The sequence below is a fragment of the Tiliqua scincoides genome, chromosome 2, assembly GCF_035046505.1.
Source record: "Tiliqua scincoides isolate rTilSci1 chromosome 2, rTilSci1.hap2, whole genome shotgun sequence".
NCBI classification, from domain to species: domain Eukaryota; kingdom Metazoa; phylum Chordata; class Lepidosauria; order Squamata; family Scincidae; genus Tiliqua; species Tiliqua scincoides.
In genome coordinates this window covers 2,733,167-2,750,276 of record NC_089822.1, presented here as the reverse complement: position 1 = coordinate 2,750,276, position 17,110 = coordinate 2,733,167, and the positions used below count along the sequence as shown (strand labels likewise).

The 17,110-nt window shown below is 47.8% G+C and overlaps 1 protein-coding gene across 2 annotated transcripts in view; it reads right to left on the bottom strand.

Moving 5' to 3' along the window:
- NOL6 (nucleolar protein 6) overlaps positions 1 to 17,110 on the bottom strand; it is a 57,425-nt gene that overhangs the window by 11,534 nt on the left and 28,781 nt on the right. For both annotated transcript variants that reach the window (XM_066614758.1, XM_066614757.1), the window contains exons 19-23: positions 15,695 to 15,858; positions 13,831 to 13,983; positions 11,952 to 12,049; positions 5,462 to 5,586; positions 1,522 to 1,611 (exon numbers count right to left, since the gene is read on the bottom strand). In XM_066614758.1, the coding sequence (XP_066470855.1) occupies positions 1,522 to 1,611; positions 5,462 to 5,586; positions 11,952 to 12,049; positions 13,831 to 13,983; positions 15,695 to 15,858 (630 nt within the window). The remainder of the gene's footprint in view (positions 1 to 1,521; positions 1,612 to 5,461; positions 5,587 to 11,951; positions 12,050 to 13,830; positions 13,984 to 15,694; positions 15,859 to 17,110) is intronic.

Below are 17,110 nucleotides of genomic sequence, written 5' to 3'. Positions count from 1 at the left end.
TCACAGCCTCTCTAACTTGGCTGGTTAGCCATGCGGGCACTCTCCTGGATTTAGTGGAACCCTTCTTTCTTTGCGGTATACACCTCTGCTGGGCCTCTATTACTGTTGTTTTAAGCAGCCTCCATGCACTCTGGAGAGACTGGACTCTTTTTACCCTCCCTTTCAACCTCCTTCTAACCAGCCTCCTCATTTGAGGGAAGTCCGCCCGTCGGAAGTCAAGGGTTTTTGTTAGAGATTTGCTTGGTATTCTTCCCCCAACGTGCACATCAAAACGGATCGCAGCATGATCACTGTTCCCCAATGGCTCAGTAACGTTTACATCTCTAACCAGGTCCTGCGTACCGCACAAAATTAAATCCAGAGTCACCTGTCCTCTGGTGGGCTCCTTGACTAGCTGATCTAAGCCACAGTCATTCAGCACGTCAAGAAATCCGGTTTCCTTATCGTGACCAGAACACAAATTGACCCAGTCAATATGAGGATAATTGAAGTCCCCCATGATTACAACCCTGTCCTTCCTTGTCACCTCCCTGATCTGTTTCCTCATTTCAAGGTCCCCATTAGATTTCTGGTCTGGAGGACGATAGCACGCCCCCAGTATTACATCGCTGCTCAAGCAGTTGTAGCATTGTCATATAAAACAGGTTGCCATAAATTGATCAGCTAAAGTTGTACAAATGGGGGGGGGACCACCTCCCAATTTTTTAAATCTTGGTATTTTCAAAGAATACCATCATGCTATATATCATTTGTGGCTTAATTTCATATAGAATGCAATGAAACAAACTGTGTTGAAATATCTCTATTCTATCAAACATTACAGCCAAAAAGAACCAGAAAAGGAAAGCACAACTGGCATATGTAACAAAAAGTGGATTACACTGGGAATCCTGTAACAAAAGGTGTACACTGTAACAAAAAGTGGATTACACTGGAATTACTACTGAAAATAACTAGTTGCAATCATTTCAGAAATACCAAATGTATTCTTCATAAGTGTACTATTTTTTTGACTTTCTTCTATATTACAAAAAAGTTGCTTTTCTATGTATGCTAAACCACAAGCCCACTGCATATTACCTTGATGGATATTCCTTCCCTGTTTTATGTTGGGTTATAATCTTTAATGTTCTCTTTTGTGAAACCTATTATATATACGTTCAGTAAAATAAAATGTTCAGTCTCTTCTTCTCTGGCCGTTATTATTGATTTCACATCATGACTGTTTCTGAAAATAATTTTGTCATGGGGGTACTAAAAATTTATGGGCCCCAAGTGCCAAATGACCTTTGTACACCAATGACTTTACCAATTAAACTCTGCAGACAAAGCGTAAGCTTATTCCTCCTTACAGTCACTGTCGTGGCAGGTCCCCAGTACTCTCATTTCACAGAAAGACATGAATGAATGGATGGATGACCAGAAGAGTTCTTAGCTGAATCCAGTCCTCAATGATCCAATATTTTGTTCACCACTCCCTTGTAGTAAAAGCTTTTTGGCTTTGCTATGAAGGAGGCATACCTTCACTTCTTGGCTTCCCAGGGGATCCATGAGCTGCTCCTCCAAAGTCCGAAGAGACTCCAGAGCCAAGACTAGGAGGCGCTGTAGAATCTGAATTGGGGGGGGGGAGGCAGGAGGAAGGGAACAGATTACTTTATTAAGGGGAAAAATAAGCACAGCCACAGTCTGCAGTCAGCACACCTACAAGCAGCCCACCTTCTTGGCCATCCCAAGCCTTCCAAGGCCCACCAAGAGATCTGTCATGAGGCATGGCACCTTGGGTGTACTCTTATTTCACAGGAGAACCAACTACATGGTAAGTAGCAGGCTCTAAAGGCACTCTTCCTGAGCATTTTTCCACTCTTCACTAGCCATACACTCCAGAGGCAGCAATGGGCCAGAAAAGCCTGCAGCCAAGGAAGACCACTACCTCTGTGCAAGGAGAGGAGTCCAGAGACACTGTGTAAGCATGAGTCACACAATCTTCTTATTGCCTTAATGCTCACAGTCTGTTCAAGCAAGGCAGTGCTATATTAATCTCATAAGCAGGGAGCTTCTATTCTCCTTTTTCCCTGGAGTTTCTCAGGCATTTACTTTAGAGGCTTAGGGCCTCATTCTCACAGAGGTGAGACTGTGTCAGGGCTGCATCTGTAGTTGGTGAGGACTTGCATGACAGAATGGTGCTTTTATAAAACAATTCTCTGCATCTAGGAAACTAGCATCTTGGAGAAGCAGCGAGACTGGAATCCTTTCACTTCTTCACCACTGCAGATATGCTAGTTTTCTACATGACCCAAGGATCTGTCCTGGGACCGGTGCTTTTCAACCTCTTCATAAATGACCTGGAGACAGGGCTGAGCAGTGAGGTGGCTAAGTTTGCAGATGACACCAAACTTTTCCAAGTGGTGAAGACCAGAAGTGATTATGAGGAGCTCCAGAAGGATCTCTCCAAACTGGCAGAATGGGCAGCAAAATGGCAGATGCGTTTCAATGTAAGTAAGTGTTAAGTCATGCACATTGGGGCAAAAAATCAAAACTTCACATATAGGCTAATGGGTTCTGAGCTGACTGTGACAGATCAGGAGAGAGATCTTGGGGTGGTGGTGGACAGGTTGATGAAAGTGTCGACCCAATGTGCGGTAGCAGTAAAGAAGGCAAATTCTATGCTTGGGATCATTAGAAAAGATATTGAGAACAAAATGGCTAATATTATAATGCTGTTGTACAAATCGATGGTAAGGCCACACCTGGAGTATTGTGTCCAGTTCTGGTTGCCACATCTCAAAAAGGACATAGTGGAAATGGAAATGGACAGGTCCTCTCGTGAATTGAGAACTGGTTGGAGGCCAGGAAGCAGAGAGTGGGTGTCAATGGGCAATTTTCACAATGGAGAGAGGTGAAAAGCGGTGTGCCCCAAGGATCTGTCCTGGGACCGGTGCTTTTCAACCTCTTCATAAATGACCTGGAGACAGGGTTGAGCAGTGAAGTGGCTAAGTTTGCAGACGACACCAAACTTTTCCGAGTGGTGAAGACCAGAAGTGATTGTGAGGAGCTCCAGAAGGATCTCTCCAGACTGGCAGAATGGGCAGCAAAATGGCAGATACGCGTCAATGTCAGTAAGTGTAAAGTCATGCACACTGGGGCAAAAAATCAAAACTTTAGATATAGGCTGAAGGGTTCTGAGCTGTCTGTGACAGATCAGGAGAGAGATCTTGGGGTGGTGGTGGACAGGTCGATGAAAGTGTCGACCCAATGTGCGGCAGCAGTGAAGAAGGCCAATTCTATGCTTGGGATCATTAGAAAGGGTACTGAGAACAAAACGGCTAGTATTATAATGCCGGTGTACAAATCTATGGTAAGGCCACACCTGGAGTATTGTGTCCAGTTCTGGTCGCCGCATCTCAAAAAAGACATAGTGGAACTGGAAAAGGTGCAAAAGAGAGTGACTAAGATGATTACGGGGCTGGGGCACCTTTCTTATGAGGAAAGGCTACGGCGTTTGGGCCTCTTCAGCCTAGAAAAGAGACGCCTGAGGGGGGACATGATTGAGACATACAAAATTATGCAGGGAATGGACAGAGTGGATAGGGAGATGCTCTTTACACTCTCACATAATACCAGAACCAGGGGACATCCACTAAAATTGAGTGTTGGGCGGGTTAGGACAGACAAAAGAAAATATTTCTTTACTCAGCGTGTGGTCGGTCTGTGGAACTCCTTGCCACAGGATGTGGTGCTGGCGTCTAGCCTAGACACCTTTAAAAGGGGATTGGACAAGTTTCTGGAGGAAAAATCCATTATGGGGTACAAGCCATGATGTGTATGCACAACCTCCCGATTTTAGAAATGGGTTATGTCAGAATGCCAGATGCAAGGGAGGGCACCAGGATGAGGTCTCTTGTTATCTGGTGTGCTCCCTGGGGCATTTGGTGGGCCGCTGTGAGATACAGGAAGCTGGACTAGATGGACCTATGGCCTGATCCAGTGGGGCTGTTCTTACGTTCTTATGAAAAGGTGCAAAAGAGAGCGACTAAGATGATTACTGGGCTGGAGCACCTTCCTTATGAGGAAAGGCTACGGCGTTTGGGCGTCTTCAGCCTAGAAAAGAGGCACCTGATGGGGGACATGATTGAGACATACAAAATTATGCAGGGGATGGACAGAGTGGATAGAGAGAAGCTCTTTACACTCTCACATAATACCAGAACCAGGGGACATCCACTCAAATTGAGTGTTGGGAGGGTTAGGACAGACAAAAGAAAATATTTCATTACTCAGCGTGTGGTTGGTCTGTGGAACTCCTTGCCACAGGATGTGGTGATGGCATCTGACCTGGATGCCTTTAAAAGGGGATTGGACAAGTTTCTGGAGAAAAAATCCATTACAGGTTACAAGCCATGATGCGTATGTGCAACCCCCTGATTTTTGAAATGGGCTATGTCAGAATGCCAGATGCAAGGGAGAGCACTAGGATGCAGGTTTCTTGTTATCTGGTGTGCTCCCTGGGGCATTTGGTGGGGCCGCTGTGAGATACAGGAAGCTGGACTAGATGGGCCTATGGCCTGACCCAGTGGGGCTGTTCTTATGTTCTTATGACAGGAAGGGGGGAGAATGTAGAATGTAGCTGCTCTGGATCCCCTCAGGTAGAAAGGCAGGGTAAAAATACTGTTGTTCTTAATATTAATAATAATATATTCATAATGATATCCCATCATTTTAGTCTCCATCTGCAAATTGAAGTGCTACAGCTCACGTACACACTGGCACTTGAGACTTTTGGGAAGTGGTACAACATTATGCAGGATACTATGCAGGATACTATGGGGCAGCACATTGTTAGGGGGGCAGAGGACCCAAGAGGTTACCTCTCTTGACCTTTACTCCTGTCCTCTCTGACCTGTGCGGCCATGTCCCTACCTGGCTTCTTCCCCCCTCTTCTCTCTCTCTCTCTCTTTCTCAAGCATGCAGACCATGAGCTCTGACCAGCTCATGGAGTCTACCATGCCATGAGGTCTCACATACCCATGTAGAGAAAATAGCTCCAGGATTCCCTGTTCCAAAGTCTAAGACCTGGGCAGCTAATAAAGATGTACATGAGTGTGAATTATAAGTAGTTTTTTTGTTTTTTAAACCCTCAGTTGGAAAAAAGCTCTTGACTTAAGAGCGCAAGGCTTTACTTGATTTAGAGTGCTTTTCCCAACATGCCTCAGTTCTATAGACACTACGGAGGTGTAGGGTGGAGTTTGCTACAGAGACTGTGATTGAGCCAAGTTCAAACCCAGGCCACAAAATCCAATTTTGAGCCCAACGCTGCCTATCCAACAGTGAACGCTGAGGAGACACCGCCAAGATCTGTTAACGTTAGCAATGGGGCAAGTCTCTCACGGAAATAATGCAGCGGCTGAGAGGGGCAGGGGAGATTTTACAGCATTTCTAACAGGGAAACCACAGCCTGGCTCACCTGTGCAGAAGGCCTCTTCTTTGTCCACACTGAGTTCTGCCGGTCTCTGGGGGTAGCAATGAACAGGACAGGGAGGTGGGGTCGGGAAGCCACAAAATCACTCCTGATTGCCACATAATCGTCATCTAGATGCAAGAACACAAGCAATGGAGGGTCAGAGAGCCAAGGAGATCAAAAACCGTAAGGTTCCTCCAGTGCCTGAGCAACCTGCACTAAAAAGAACATCCATATACAAGTCCCTGCTTTGAGGGATTCTCAGCTTATGCTGTATCAGGACAAGGGAGACAACAGAAGGAGAGAAAAATGGAGGCAGAAGTAAACAGTAAGAATATGCAACTGTTTCAGTTATCTGTATCTAGGCTTAGCCACAGGAGGACTGAGCAACAGGGGGCTGCGTAGAAAAAGCAGGTTTTAGGACAGGTTGTGAAAGACTCTAGAGCAGGGGTGCCCAAACCCCGGCCCTGGGGCCACTTGCGGCCCTCGAGGCCTCTCAATGCGGCTCTCAGGGAGCCCCCAGTCTCCAATGAGCCTCTGGCCCTCCAGAGATTTGTTGGAACCCACACTGGCCCGACGCAACTGCTCTCAGTGTGAGGGCAACTGTCTGACCTCTCACTTGAGCTGCAGGGTGAGGGCTCCCTCCACTGCTTGTTGTTTCACGTCTGTGATGCAGTAGTGGCAGAAAAGAAAAGGCCAGCCTTGCTCTGTGCAAGGCCTTTTATAGGCCTTGAGCTATTGCAAGACCTTCATTCATTCATATAAGTTCATCTTTAATATATTCATTTATGTAAACTTATGTAAATTTATTCAAATTCTAAATGTAAATTAATTATTTTTTCCCTGGCCCCCAACACAGTGTCAGAGAGACGATGTGGCCCTCCTGCCAAAAACTTTGGACACCCCTGCTCTAGAGAGACAGCAGCACCCGAAAGGATTTTCAGGTGCTCTGGAAGACAATTCCTCAAAAAAGGTGGTTCCTCTCCAATGACTTCACCAAAGCACAGTGGGTGGAAGCTCCTTCTGCTTGGAAACTACTGTTGTTCCTCTCAGGAGGTGCAATTCACACACCACACACTATGGACACCTGCTGCCCATGGAACAGCCACACCCCCTTCAACAATCCCATAACACAGAGACCAGCCAAGCACGAACAACAGCAGCTCTGGCCTTTGAGCCTTCCCATGCAGGCTGAAAACAGCAGCAGCAGCACCTGGTACCAGAGGAGAAGAGATGCAGATGCAGGGCAAGAGGGTGGAGGCCTGGTCTGATCTCACATCAAAATACAGGTGAAGCTTCTTTATCCGCAGGAGTTCAGCGGATAATGAAATTTGTGGTTTTCGGAGACCACGTTTGCTCTAAATGAGACCAGAACCTTGCTCCGGTTGTGTCTAGAACCATTCTGAGCTTCAGAGATACCACGTTCCACCTCACGCAGCTTCTCCAAAGCTCAGAATGGCACCCGGAATGGTTTTCGAACGACTTCTGGTAAAACTGGAAGTTGTCAAAAAACTGCTCTGGGAGCCTTTCTGAGCCTCAGAGAGGTCACAAAGTTCTAGTTGCGTCTGGGAGGTCTGTGGGGAGGGAGCAATCTGGAGGTTTGACATTTGTGGTGGGGCAAATCCACGGATGCCAAATCTATGGGTAAAGAGGCCCCACCTGTATACCCAGCCCCAAGTTCTGGGATTCAATTTTGCACATTAATTGTGTTTGGATACCGTGGCTTCTTCAGAATAATATTTTGCTTCCACAAGATGCTTTCTGTGAGTCCTCTCCTAGCTGGGCGCCATCCCTCCTCCCCAGGTTCAAGGGGACCTTATCATAGCATTGTTGGAAGGGTGGTTTGCTTTGAGTAGAGAGGAACACAACTCTGTTGTGACTTTCTATAACTGCCTACTGTCCACAAATGGAAGCTATTTTCTTAGTTTGGTTCTAAAAATGAAAGTAGAGAAGCTACACTCTGCACCAGTACTGCACAGTGTGGGGTGCTTCAGAATCACAGAATACAGGTGCAACCTATTTATCCACGGATTTGTTATCTGCGGATTTGTCTCAATGCGAATGGGTGGGGGGGGGAATTGAAAGTCAAACACACCTTTACCTCCTTTGCCCTGCGCTGGTGTCTCACTCCATTTCCAGGCAGCCCGAAACACTGCAAAAAGGCTCCAACTGGCACAGGCAGGGAAATAGCCCTGGAGCCCCGGAAGAGGTTCTCCTTGCAAAGGCACAGTAAGACTCCTGGAGCCCCTGAGCCAGCTGAGGCTGAAGAGGGGAAGGGGGGGCGGAAACCTCTGTAGCCAGAACACGTGCAGGTGTGGTGGAGCTCTTTCTCTCTCTCCCTCACACACACACACACACACACACACACAGAGGGGCAGTAGCAACAGATGGGATTGCTTTAAAAAAACCCAGAGAGTGTTTCCCAATTCACCCCCCCCCCCTTCAGACTGAGATGGTGCAGGCTCTCCCTGCTTCAGCCTACAGAAACAAAACAGCCCAGCAAGCAAGTCTTCCCAGCAAGCCAAAGCATGAGATTTAGGCTACAATCCGATCCACACTTTCCTGGGAGTAAGCCCCACTGACTAGAATGGGACTTACTTCTGAGTAGGCAAGCATAGGACTGGGCTCTCAGGCTACAATCCGATCCACACTTTCCTGGGATTAAGCCCCATTGACTAGAATGGGGCTTACTTCTGAGTAGAAACACAGAGGACTGGACTCTTAAAAGCTCAGCATCCCACCTGTGAAAGAAGTGGGGACAGCTGGCAACGGGGAGGGCCGAGTATGGAGTGGAGGAGGGGGGAGAAGACAAAGGAGAGGAGGGGGTTCCTTCCAGGCCCAAGTGTCAGGCTGCAGTGTATCTGCGTAACTCTATGGAATTTAGCACAACGTGTTTTTTCTTAATCGCGCCAGGTCACTTGCATAAATAGGCTCCACCTGTATATTCATCCTCCTTTATTGCTGCTGCACTCCATTTTCCCAGAACGTGAGACACATAAGCTATTACCCTCCTGAAAACACATCCAAAGGGCAAGAATCCTGCTCTCTTGCAATAACCACCTGGAGCTGTGAGCTGCGCAGGCGCCTTTCTCGGAGGCACCCTGGCTCTCCTTGCAGCACCCAGAGAACTGAATGAAAGAGGTCCCCTTTCTTTGAGGGGTGAGCTTGATAACCTTTGCTCCCTTCCATCTCAGGTCCTATGAATGTGTAGAATGCAGTAGTGCCACTTGGACCTACACCCAGACCACTTTAAAGAGAGCCAACAAACACTTCTTTGTGTCTTCTCCCCACCTCCACTGGGTGGTGGGGGAGGTGCGAGGAGGGGGGAATACAGGCAATGATTCAAGCTTAAAGGAAGAAAAGATCAAGTTGAGACGGAATCATTCAAAACCTGCTGAACCAGAAAGCACCCTGCTGGATTACAAAACTGAAACAAAAAAGGTGGGGAGAGGGAGGGGAACAGAGGTGAAATTGCATTCCCCACCTGGCAGCTTTGAGTCCTTGGACAATTTATTGCACAAGCTGATGAGGAAGGGCACTGCACAGAAATCACTGGAGGGCTTTCCAGGTGAAGGCCTCTGCAGTGTCTTGTTTTCACGGGTGTTGTGAGGCAAGAGGTTTTCTTAGAAAAGCACTCCCATTACTATAATTCCCAACTACTATATAGCTCCCAAGATATACATCCCCTAGTGGGGTATGGGAAGTGTCTTGTATCTTCCCTCAACCAGTGAGGGTCAAGCAAGATGGTGTTCAAATAACCTTCTTGGCCAGCTCTCCTTGTCTTAAATCGGCACTAGCCACAAGGGAAGGTTGGTTCAGATGTCAGCAACCGGTGGGCCCCCTACCCCGGGACACATGAAATAATGTTCCACTGACAGCACCCATATTTACAGGTGCCACATCCCAGCAGCCACCCTTGCGAGCCAAGGGTATGCCTCTCAGTCACTGCCTATACAACATGGTGATGCCAGGCTAGTAACAGCTTCCTCTGTGTGGCTCTCTGTCTCTGTGGCTGTCACCATAAGTGTACTTGCACTTATTTGCTTCATGGTCACTGTGGCCAGCCAAATATCTGTGCTTGCCAAATGCTGTACCTCTTCCAAAGGTCTCGTGAGGTCGTGCCAAGCTTTGACATCTACTGGTGACAGCAAAATGTGCCTGTGTTTTGCCTACAGCTTTGGAGACAAGAGTGCTGCCTGAGTCATGCAAAAACTGCGGAGAAAAGGCGCAAGGAGCACCAGTAAGACCTGGAAAGCAGCAAACACACCTTCCTCCTGAGGCCCAGAAAGCAGAAGGTCAGGGAAGCCCCTCATGTTTCCAGGCTCAGGTGCCCTTGTCCAAATATGCCTTACAACAGTCAGCCAGCAGGAAAAAAAATTAACAGGTGCAGTGCGAGAGGGGAGATAAATGATGGGATACAGAAGGATATCTAAGAAAACATGAGAGCTTAGATGTTATTATTAACAAACCATGCTTCAAACCATCTTATCCGTCAGCCTAAAAATACTTCTGATGCAGAGGTGGCTGCAAGTCAGAGAAGTCTACATTTTCACATAAACATGATCCACTTTGCTTGAAAAGCACCAGGCCCAGACAACTCTAGAGATAAGGTTAATTCTTCCATGGGAGCAAACACATTGGTATCAAAAGGCTAGAACAGATGCACGTAATGCCATAAATGATCTGGCATTTAGACAGTAATTTTGCTCAGTCGTTCAGGAAACAAATCTCATAAAGACCCACTTGGACCAGGGTTCCTGTTAATTTGCTAAATACATGGTATGCTAGTGTCCAAAATCTGAATATGTTCCTGGAGTGATCTCCTGTGCAGACAAACCTAAAGAAAGAATTCTGCAATGCATATAACCCACCTTGGCACTTCACAGGGCTTTGTCAAGTATACTACCCTGTTCTTGAGTGGGGGAACCCAAAGCACAATGTGTGCCACAAGGGCAGGGAGAATGCCTAACCCCTCAGTGCCTCTGAGGACTACCCTCGCCTTGAGTTCAAATTGTAACATTTGTTTGGAAAACAAAACATTTGAGATCCACTAGTTGTAGCCTGACCTGCTGAAGGAACACACAAGGCCTCTACCAAGATGGTTCCTGTCAGTATTCAGGCCTCAAGCGCACTGTCAACACAAACCACTAGTCATTCCAGATGAACTCTTACATCCCTAACAGTGGGGGGCTCTTCTAACCAATCTCTTTGCCATTCCAAAACAACAGTCACCAATGAGTCATGAGGGCTCGCTCAAAATCAGTGGGGCTTGGACACCACTACAGAGGAAGGCTCATGTTTACTTTCCAGAGTTGGTTCTTACCATCTTGAAAAGGTTGTGTAGTACAGATACTAATGGATAACACAGCAGCCATGAACAAACAGGGTAGAACAGCAGCAAAACTCCTTTATTCCTTTGCACGCCCAATTCCGGACAGGTGCGTTTATCAGCCCTATGGCTATTCTTCTAGCTGGGCAGCCCAACAACCTGACACCCCCAGCTAAGCAGGAGACAAGGTGGATCCCCTCAGATGTAGACTGAAGACCTCGATGTCCAGGCTCCAGTTCTTGACCGGGGTCCCCCTGTGGTGCAGCTGCCTGGGAGGGTGCTTTCCAGGTGCCTTCCCTGCCTACTCCTTGTAACCAGGAATGGTGACAACAGATAGAAAGCAGCCGTTCCCACCCACCTCACCCCATTCTGCTGCAGACCAGGTAAATAGGTAGAAATGGGAGCAGGAAGGGGTGCGTGTGCACTAACCAGTAGGCCCTGCTACCTTTGGTCAGCCTGCCTTCATCTGATACCTTCCCTAACAGGACAGTTGCCTCTATCCAGGACATCCAACTGTACAGTAATTCATAAGAACATAACAGAAGCCCTGCTGGGTCAGTCAAAGGCCCATCTAGTCCGCTATTTGGTTTCCCACAGCATCCCAACAGCTGCCTCTTGGAAGCCCAGATGCAGAAAAGCAAACTTTCTCCCGCCATCACAACTGGAATTAAGCCTGCTTCTTTGGCTCTCTATTCTGAGGGTTCATCTTTTTCACTGCCTCACCTGAGGTACAAGGTTGGCTATTTTTGACAATGGAAAGCTTAACAAGCTGAGCTAATCCAGCAATTCTTTGGTAGTCAAGGAAAATGACAACTATACACACCTAGATAGATATTAAATCCGATAAAGCTGAATGTTCTTTAAAACAAAGGAACAGGAAGGTCTCAAGTGAAACCTTACAAACTGGATTACACAGCACCTGGTCTCACAGCAGGGATCAGGTTACAAAGTTTCTCAGAAAAAAGGTGTAAGGAAACAGGAAACATACATGAGCTCAGTTGTGAAGCAGTCTTCTCTCTCTGTTGCTTGTGAGCCAAGCCCACACAAGAAGACAAGGAGAGAAGACTGGTGGCTCCTGGCCCTCCAAAGGCCTCCCATCTCAAGGTATTTCCCAGAGAAAACAAAGTTGGACTCCCCTCCCCATTCCTGCAGCCCCCTCTTGCTCACCTGTGAGTTCTGCATTCAGGTTCACAATGAGGGGGCTGGTCTTCCAGTCAAAGGTGATCAGCAGGTGAAGGAAACGAAGGAAGCCCACCTGAGGGGAGCTGCAGGGAGAGAAAGGGGAATGTGAGGAGGGGGAAGGTACTGTACACCAAAGACCCACTGGATTTATAGCAAGTTCCACAAAAACTACTTCTTGTAACTCTAATAGTTACACAAAGAAACAGAACTCTCCCCTGCATTTATCAGTACTCTATAAAAATGTTTGTGCACCTGTCCGTGTTTTATGAATATTAAGGATAGATATAAAATACAATGTACGCAAGTTTTGAAATTTGTGGTCTAAGAAATTCGCAAAGAACTTTTGCACAAGGCAAGTTAAGTTTTTATACATGTCTTGGGACACGCTCAGATGCCCTGAAGAAGCTGCAGGGAAGGAACTCAAGTGGCCAGGCCTGACCTTGAACCACTCCAAGCAGGAGCAAATTCCACTGTGCTGCCACTCTCCCCCATCACCCACCAAAAAAGCCAAATGGAAGACAGCCATCCTCTTCTCCACCTCTTTAGCTCACTGCTTCCTTGCAGAAACTTGCTGAAAGGGACTGTGCTAGGTGAGTGGGTAGGAAAAGAGACTGCTGTTTTCCACACTTTTTTTCCCTCCAGAGGCAGGGTGCATGCAACAGAGAGGGCCCACTTTCCTGTCCTCTTACCTCATTCCTTCCTCACACAGTCCCTTTAAACCAGTGATTTTCAACCATTATGCCGTGGCACACTGGTGCGCCACAAATGGGCTACAGGTGTGCCGCGGGAGTTTGGGGGAAGGCCATTTATTAGTAGGGCTATTGGAGGGTGTGAGCCCCTGGCCAACAGTGCAGTGTGCCTTGTCAAGGGTCAAAAAACTGATGGTGTGCCTTGTCAATTTTAGCACTTTTGACAGTGTAACGTGAGATGAAAAAGGTTGAAAATCACTGTTTTAAACAAATCAGGAAGTGCAAGAAAGGTGCACTGTAACGGGGTGCATAAGCAGATTACTTCTAGTGAGCAGGAAGCAGAGCAGAGCAGCTCTCTCCATGGCAGGCTGGATGACAGCAGCGACAGGCTTGGATTGAAGGGCACCAGGAATCTGTTGCTGCTCCCTGTAACTCCTGCTCGACTCAAGCTGCATCATCCACTTCATGGATAGGCCAGTTATGTACATGGTGTACCCGGGAAATTCAAAGGATGACCTCAGAAGCAAGAAAAAGCAGCAACACTGCATTGCATTTGCAGGGTCAGTTCCCAGCTGCACGGGCATCAGGTGGTGAACACTGGGGTACGATGTACCCAAGCAAAGGAAAAACAGGTGCACACCAGCTAGCTAAGCAAGGATGCGCTGACACACTCCATGGCCATATCTCCTGCTCTTCCCACACTCAGCACTTGTCCACAGTGGCCAGCTGTGAAACTGGAGAGAGGTTCTCCCCACATTCTGGAACTCTGACCTTCCAGGGTTCCAGAAAGAAGAGAAATGCTCCTGAACACAGCACTACACCTGAGAGAACTGGAACCTCCACCTTCGGAGGCTGCATATCTGAGAGCTAGGTGAGAACAATAAGACATGGTTCTTGCTGCTATGTTCAATATGTGGCTTTCCTAAAGCATCAGGTTGGACTCTTATGCCACTGGAAATCAAGCCAGACTAAAAGGGAACTGATCTAGCCATTGGGTGTGGTTCAGAGGTGCCCCCATTTTGGGAAGCCCACAAGCAGAGCTCCACCCCTTGATGTCTGTCCCCAGCATATGGCACTTGGGAGTCTGGGCAGGGAAGTAATGGACAAGCCCTGCCAAGGAGTAAGAAAGAAAGTCAGCCCAAAGCCGGGAGGCAGATGTCCACTAGGCCACGTACCTGGGTGCTGTAAAGGGTGCTGGGCAGAGAAAAAGGTAGGCCACCAGTAAATCTACACACTCCTCTGAGATGCCATCGCTCAACATCTGAGCACTTATCCACCGCTTGGCGAGCCGACAGGCACCACTGAATGCTGGGTACTGCTGCTGGAGGCTGCAGGGAGGAAAGAAACAAGACCCTGCTAATGGACGCATTGAGATGGAAGTTGCCCCCATCCCAAGGGCCCGTATGGGGTGGTCCTGTGCCACTGCACAACATGAATCTGTTTAAAACGGGGGTGTCTTTTTGTCACAAGGAGGGGCTCTTCCCTCATAGACCAGAAGCAAAAGCTGCTTTGAGCCTCCTTAGAACACTGAGAGCCCAATCCTACCCAACTTTCCAGCACTGACACAGCCGTTCTAATAGGGCACGACACACAGCAACAGAACACTTGCTAGTTTTTGAATTAGGAATAGAATTGACTCTAGCCGGGTCTGTGTGTGCCAGCCGCTTTGGGAACCTGAAGGTTGCAAGCAGGATATAAACTAAGCAAGTGAAGCAAAAAGCACAGGAGGGAAGTACAGGATTGATTCCTGTGCTGTGCATAGAGGATCTCCTCTATGGAGAACTCGTGCAAGGAAAGCGCCCTACAGGTAGACCACAGCTGCGATACAAGGACATCTGCAAGAGGGATCTGAAGGCCTTAGGAGTGGACCTCAATAAGTGGGAAACCCTGGCCTCTGAGCGGCCCGCTTGGAGGCAGGCTGTGCAACATGGCCTTTCCCAGTCTGAAGAGACACTTGGCCAACAGTCTGAGGCTAAGAGGCAAAGAAGGAAGGCCCATAGTCAGGGAGACAGGCCAGGGACAGACTGCACTTGCTCCCAGTGTGGAAGGGATTGTCACTCCTGAATCGGCCTTTTCAGCCACACTAGACGCTGTTCCAGAACCACCTTTCAGAGCGCGATACCATAGTCTTTCGAGACTGAAGGTTGCCAACTAACTGTGCATAATTCTGCAAAGCAAGTGTTGGGACCCATGCAGAGTGGACCCTGAGCTAGTGACCTAGGGATGTCAGGCTGAGTCCCAGGTTGTGGTGCCACAACTCAGCTTTGGTCATCAGAGTGGGGCTGCAGAGGTCAACCACTGCAGTCAAGAAAGCCTCCTTGCATAAAGAAGCCGCACCAGGCCAAGGGACATTCCTAAGCTCTAATCAAGGCTTCTGGGTCCAGCCTGTGTACTGGTCTAAGCAACTAGGAAGAGTCTGCTTCTAATGGCCACAAACTACTGTTGTCTTCATCCCTCTATGCGTTTGCTTCTTTCCAGGTTTGAGAGTAGGTAGCCAGTCTCTGATTAATTCTATCCCAGAGTAAATCATCAGGACCGTGGCTACCTGACACCATGAGGGACTCTGTTAAGGGATCATCCCCGGGCCTGCAGGTAATTTGCAGGCTGGATAGTATCAGGCCCTGAAGCTTCGGCCTGACTGCGCACAGCATCATGGGAAGAGATGATGCAACATCTAGGGATGCATACCAGGTCACTGTCACCAGGTATGTCACCCCATGTGCCATCAGAGTGACTAAGCACTTTCTAGTTCACTCTGATTGACTGTGGCAAGTATATACTCCAGCCAGGGCAAGCTGGATTGTGGGAGATGCAGAGTGGAGTTTGTGCCGAAGGCTACGTCAGTGTGATCCATGAATTGTGTGCTATCTGGACTGTTGCTGTATATATTGTACATAGTAAAGAGGCATTTGGTGGAGGACTTCTGCCATATGTTGTCCTTGTTCCCGGGAGTGCCTACACTCCGGCCTTGAGAGATAGGTAGAGAGTGCAGCTGGACAGCTGCTTGCTGAGGAAATTATACCCGCACCGTAACTATACCCGTGAAGAGAGCTGGTTAAGAATGGCAACTGTTGCGTCTCCACTTCTAGCTGCTGGGACTCCTCAGTTTCCTGGTATTTCAGCATGCCTTCTGGGGTGACCACCTCCTTCAGGATCTGAGGCTCTCGATGGTAGGCGACTTGGAGACGAAAGACATAGCCATCCTGAGGAGGAAGAGGAGAAACCAGTATGTCATTCCTGGCAGAAGTATTGTGATGCACTGCAGAAGACGAGGTGGGTTGCAGCACTGGAAAGTTTGGGAACCACTGGCATAAACCCATGAAAAATAAGCAACTCGCTATGAACGTTTGAGTTTCAAGAGCATTAAAGAGCTGAAAGGTGAATTGAAAGTCCAAGTGCCAACCCCTTGCCCTAGAAACCCATCCCCTCCAAGTCAGTAGCCCACAGATTTATCCACAAGATAGACCACAAAAAGAAGCACAGTGGAGCTGAACCATAGTCAAGATGACTGAGCCAAGAATTGGGGGGGGGGGGGCTGAAAGAAAGGAGTCAGTATTTTATTCATCTTAAGATGTGAATATTGCTTTTCAGAAAGGAAGGCCCTCAAGTCCCCTCACAAGGACACAAAATGCAATCCGTTAGTTTAAGGTGACAAAAAACTGGAACTTATGATTAAGGGGTGTGTGCACCCTATACATGAACTCATAGGTGATTTCAGGTGAACTCCTGATAGGGCAGGAGGTCTGGTCTAGAGGGTTGAGCCTCTGTTTGCCTGAAGATAACATCCGAAGGTCACCAGTTCGAGGCCACCGGCACCATGCGATCTTGAAGCAGCTGACAAGCTGAGCCAAGTTATTCCATCTGCTCTGAGCGTGGGAGGATGGAGGCCAGATCAGAATGAAACATCTGAATTGTTGTAGCTCTTGAAAGATAGAGCCTTCTTTCAATTGTAAAAATCCCTATGGGGATTTAAATTAGCCTGCCTATGTAAACCGCTTTGAATAAAGTCTGAGAAATCTGAGGACCTAGAAAGGCAGTATATAAATACCTATATTATTATTATTAACTTAAACACACACATGATAAAAGGCAGCAAATTAAAGGACAGATGAGAAATTACATGCAGACACAAAGTAGCAATGATCTGCAGAACAATCCCATCTGGGGAAGAGCACCCAATTCAATGTTGACGGCAAGAGGAGTAACCTCCCTTTTCTAAAACTTAGTAGGGAAGACACCAGAGGGGAAGGAGTTCCAAAGGCTGGGCAGCACCACAGAGAAATTCCTCTCCCAAGTACCCACCAGCCTCATTTCCAGTGGTGATGGGACATGCAGCAACAGCCAACCAGGTCCTGGGAAAATATTTTGAATCTGCTTCATGCTAAATTGGATCTTCCACCCTTAATTTTACTCCTGGGGGGAGGAGAAATGATGCTGAACTAGACGGGCCCTTCA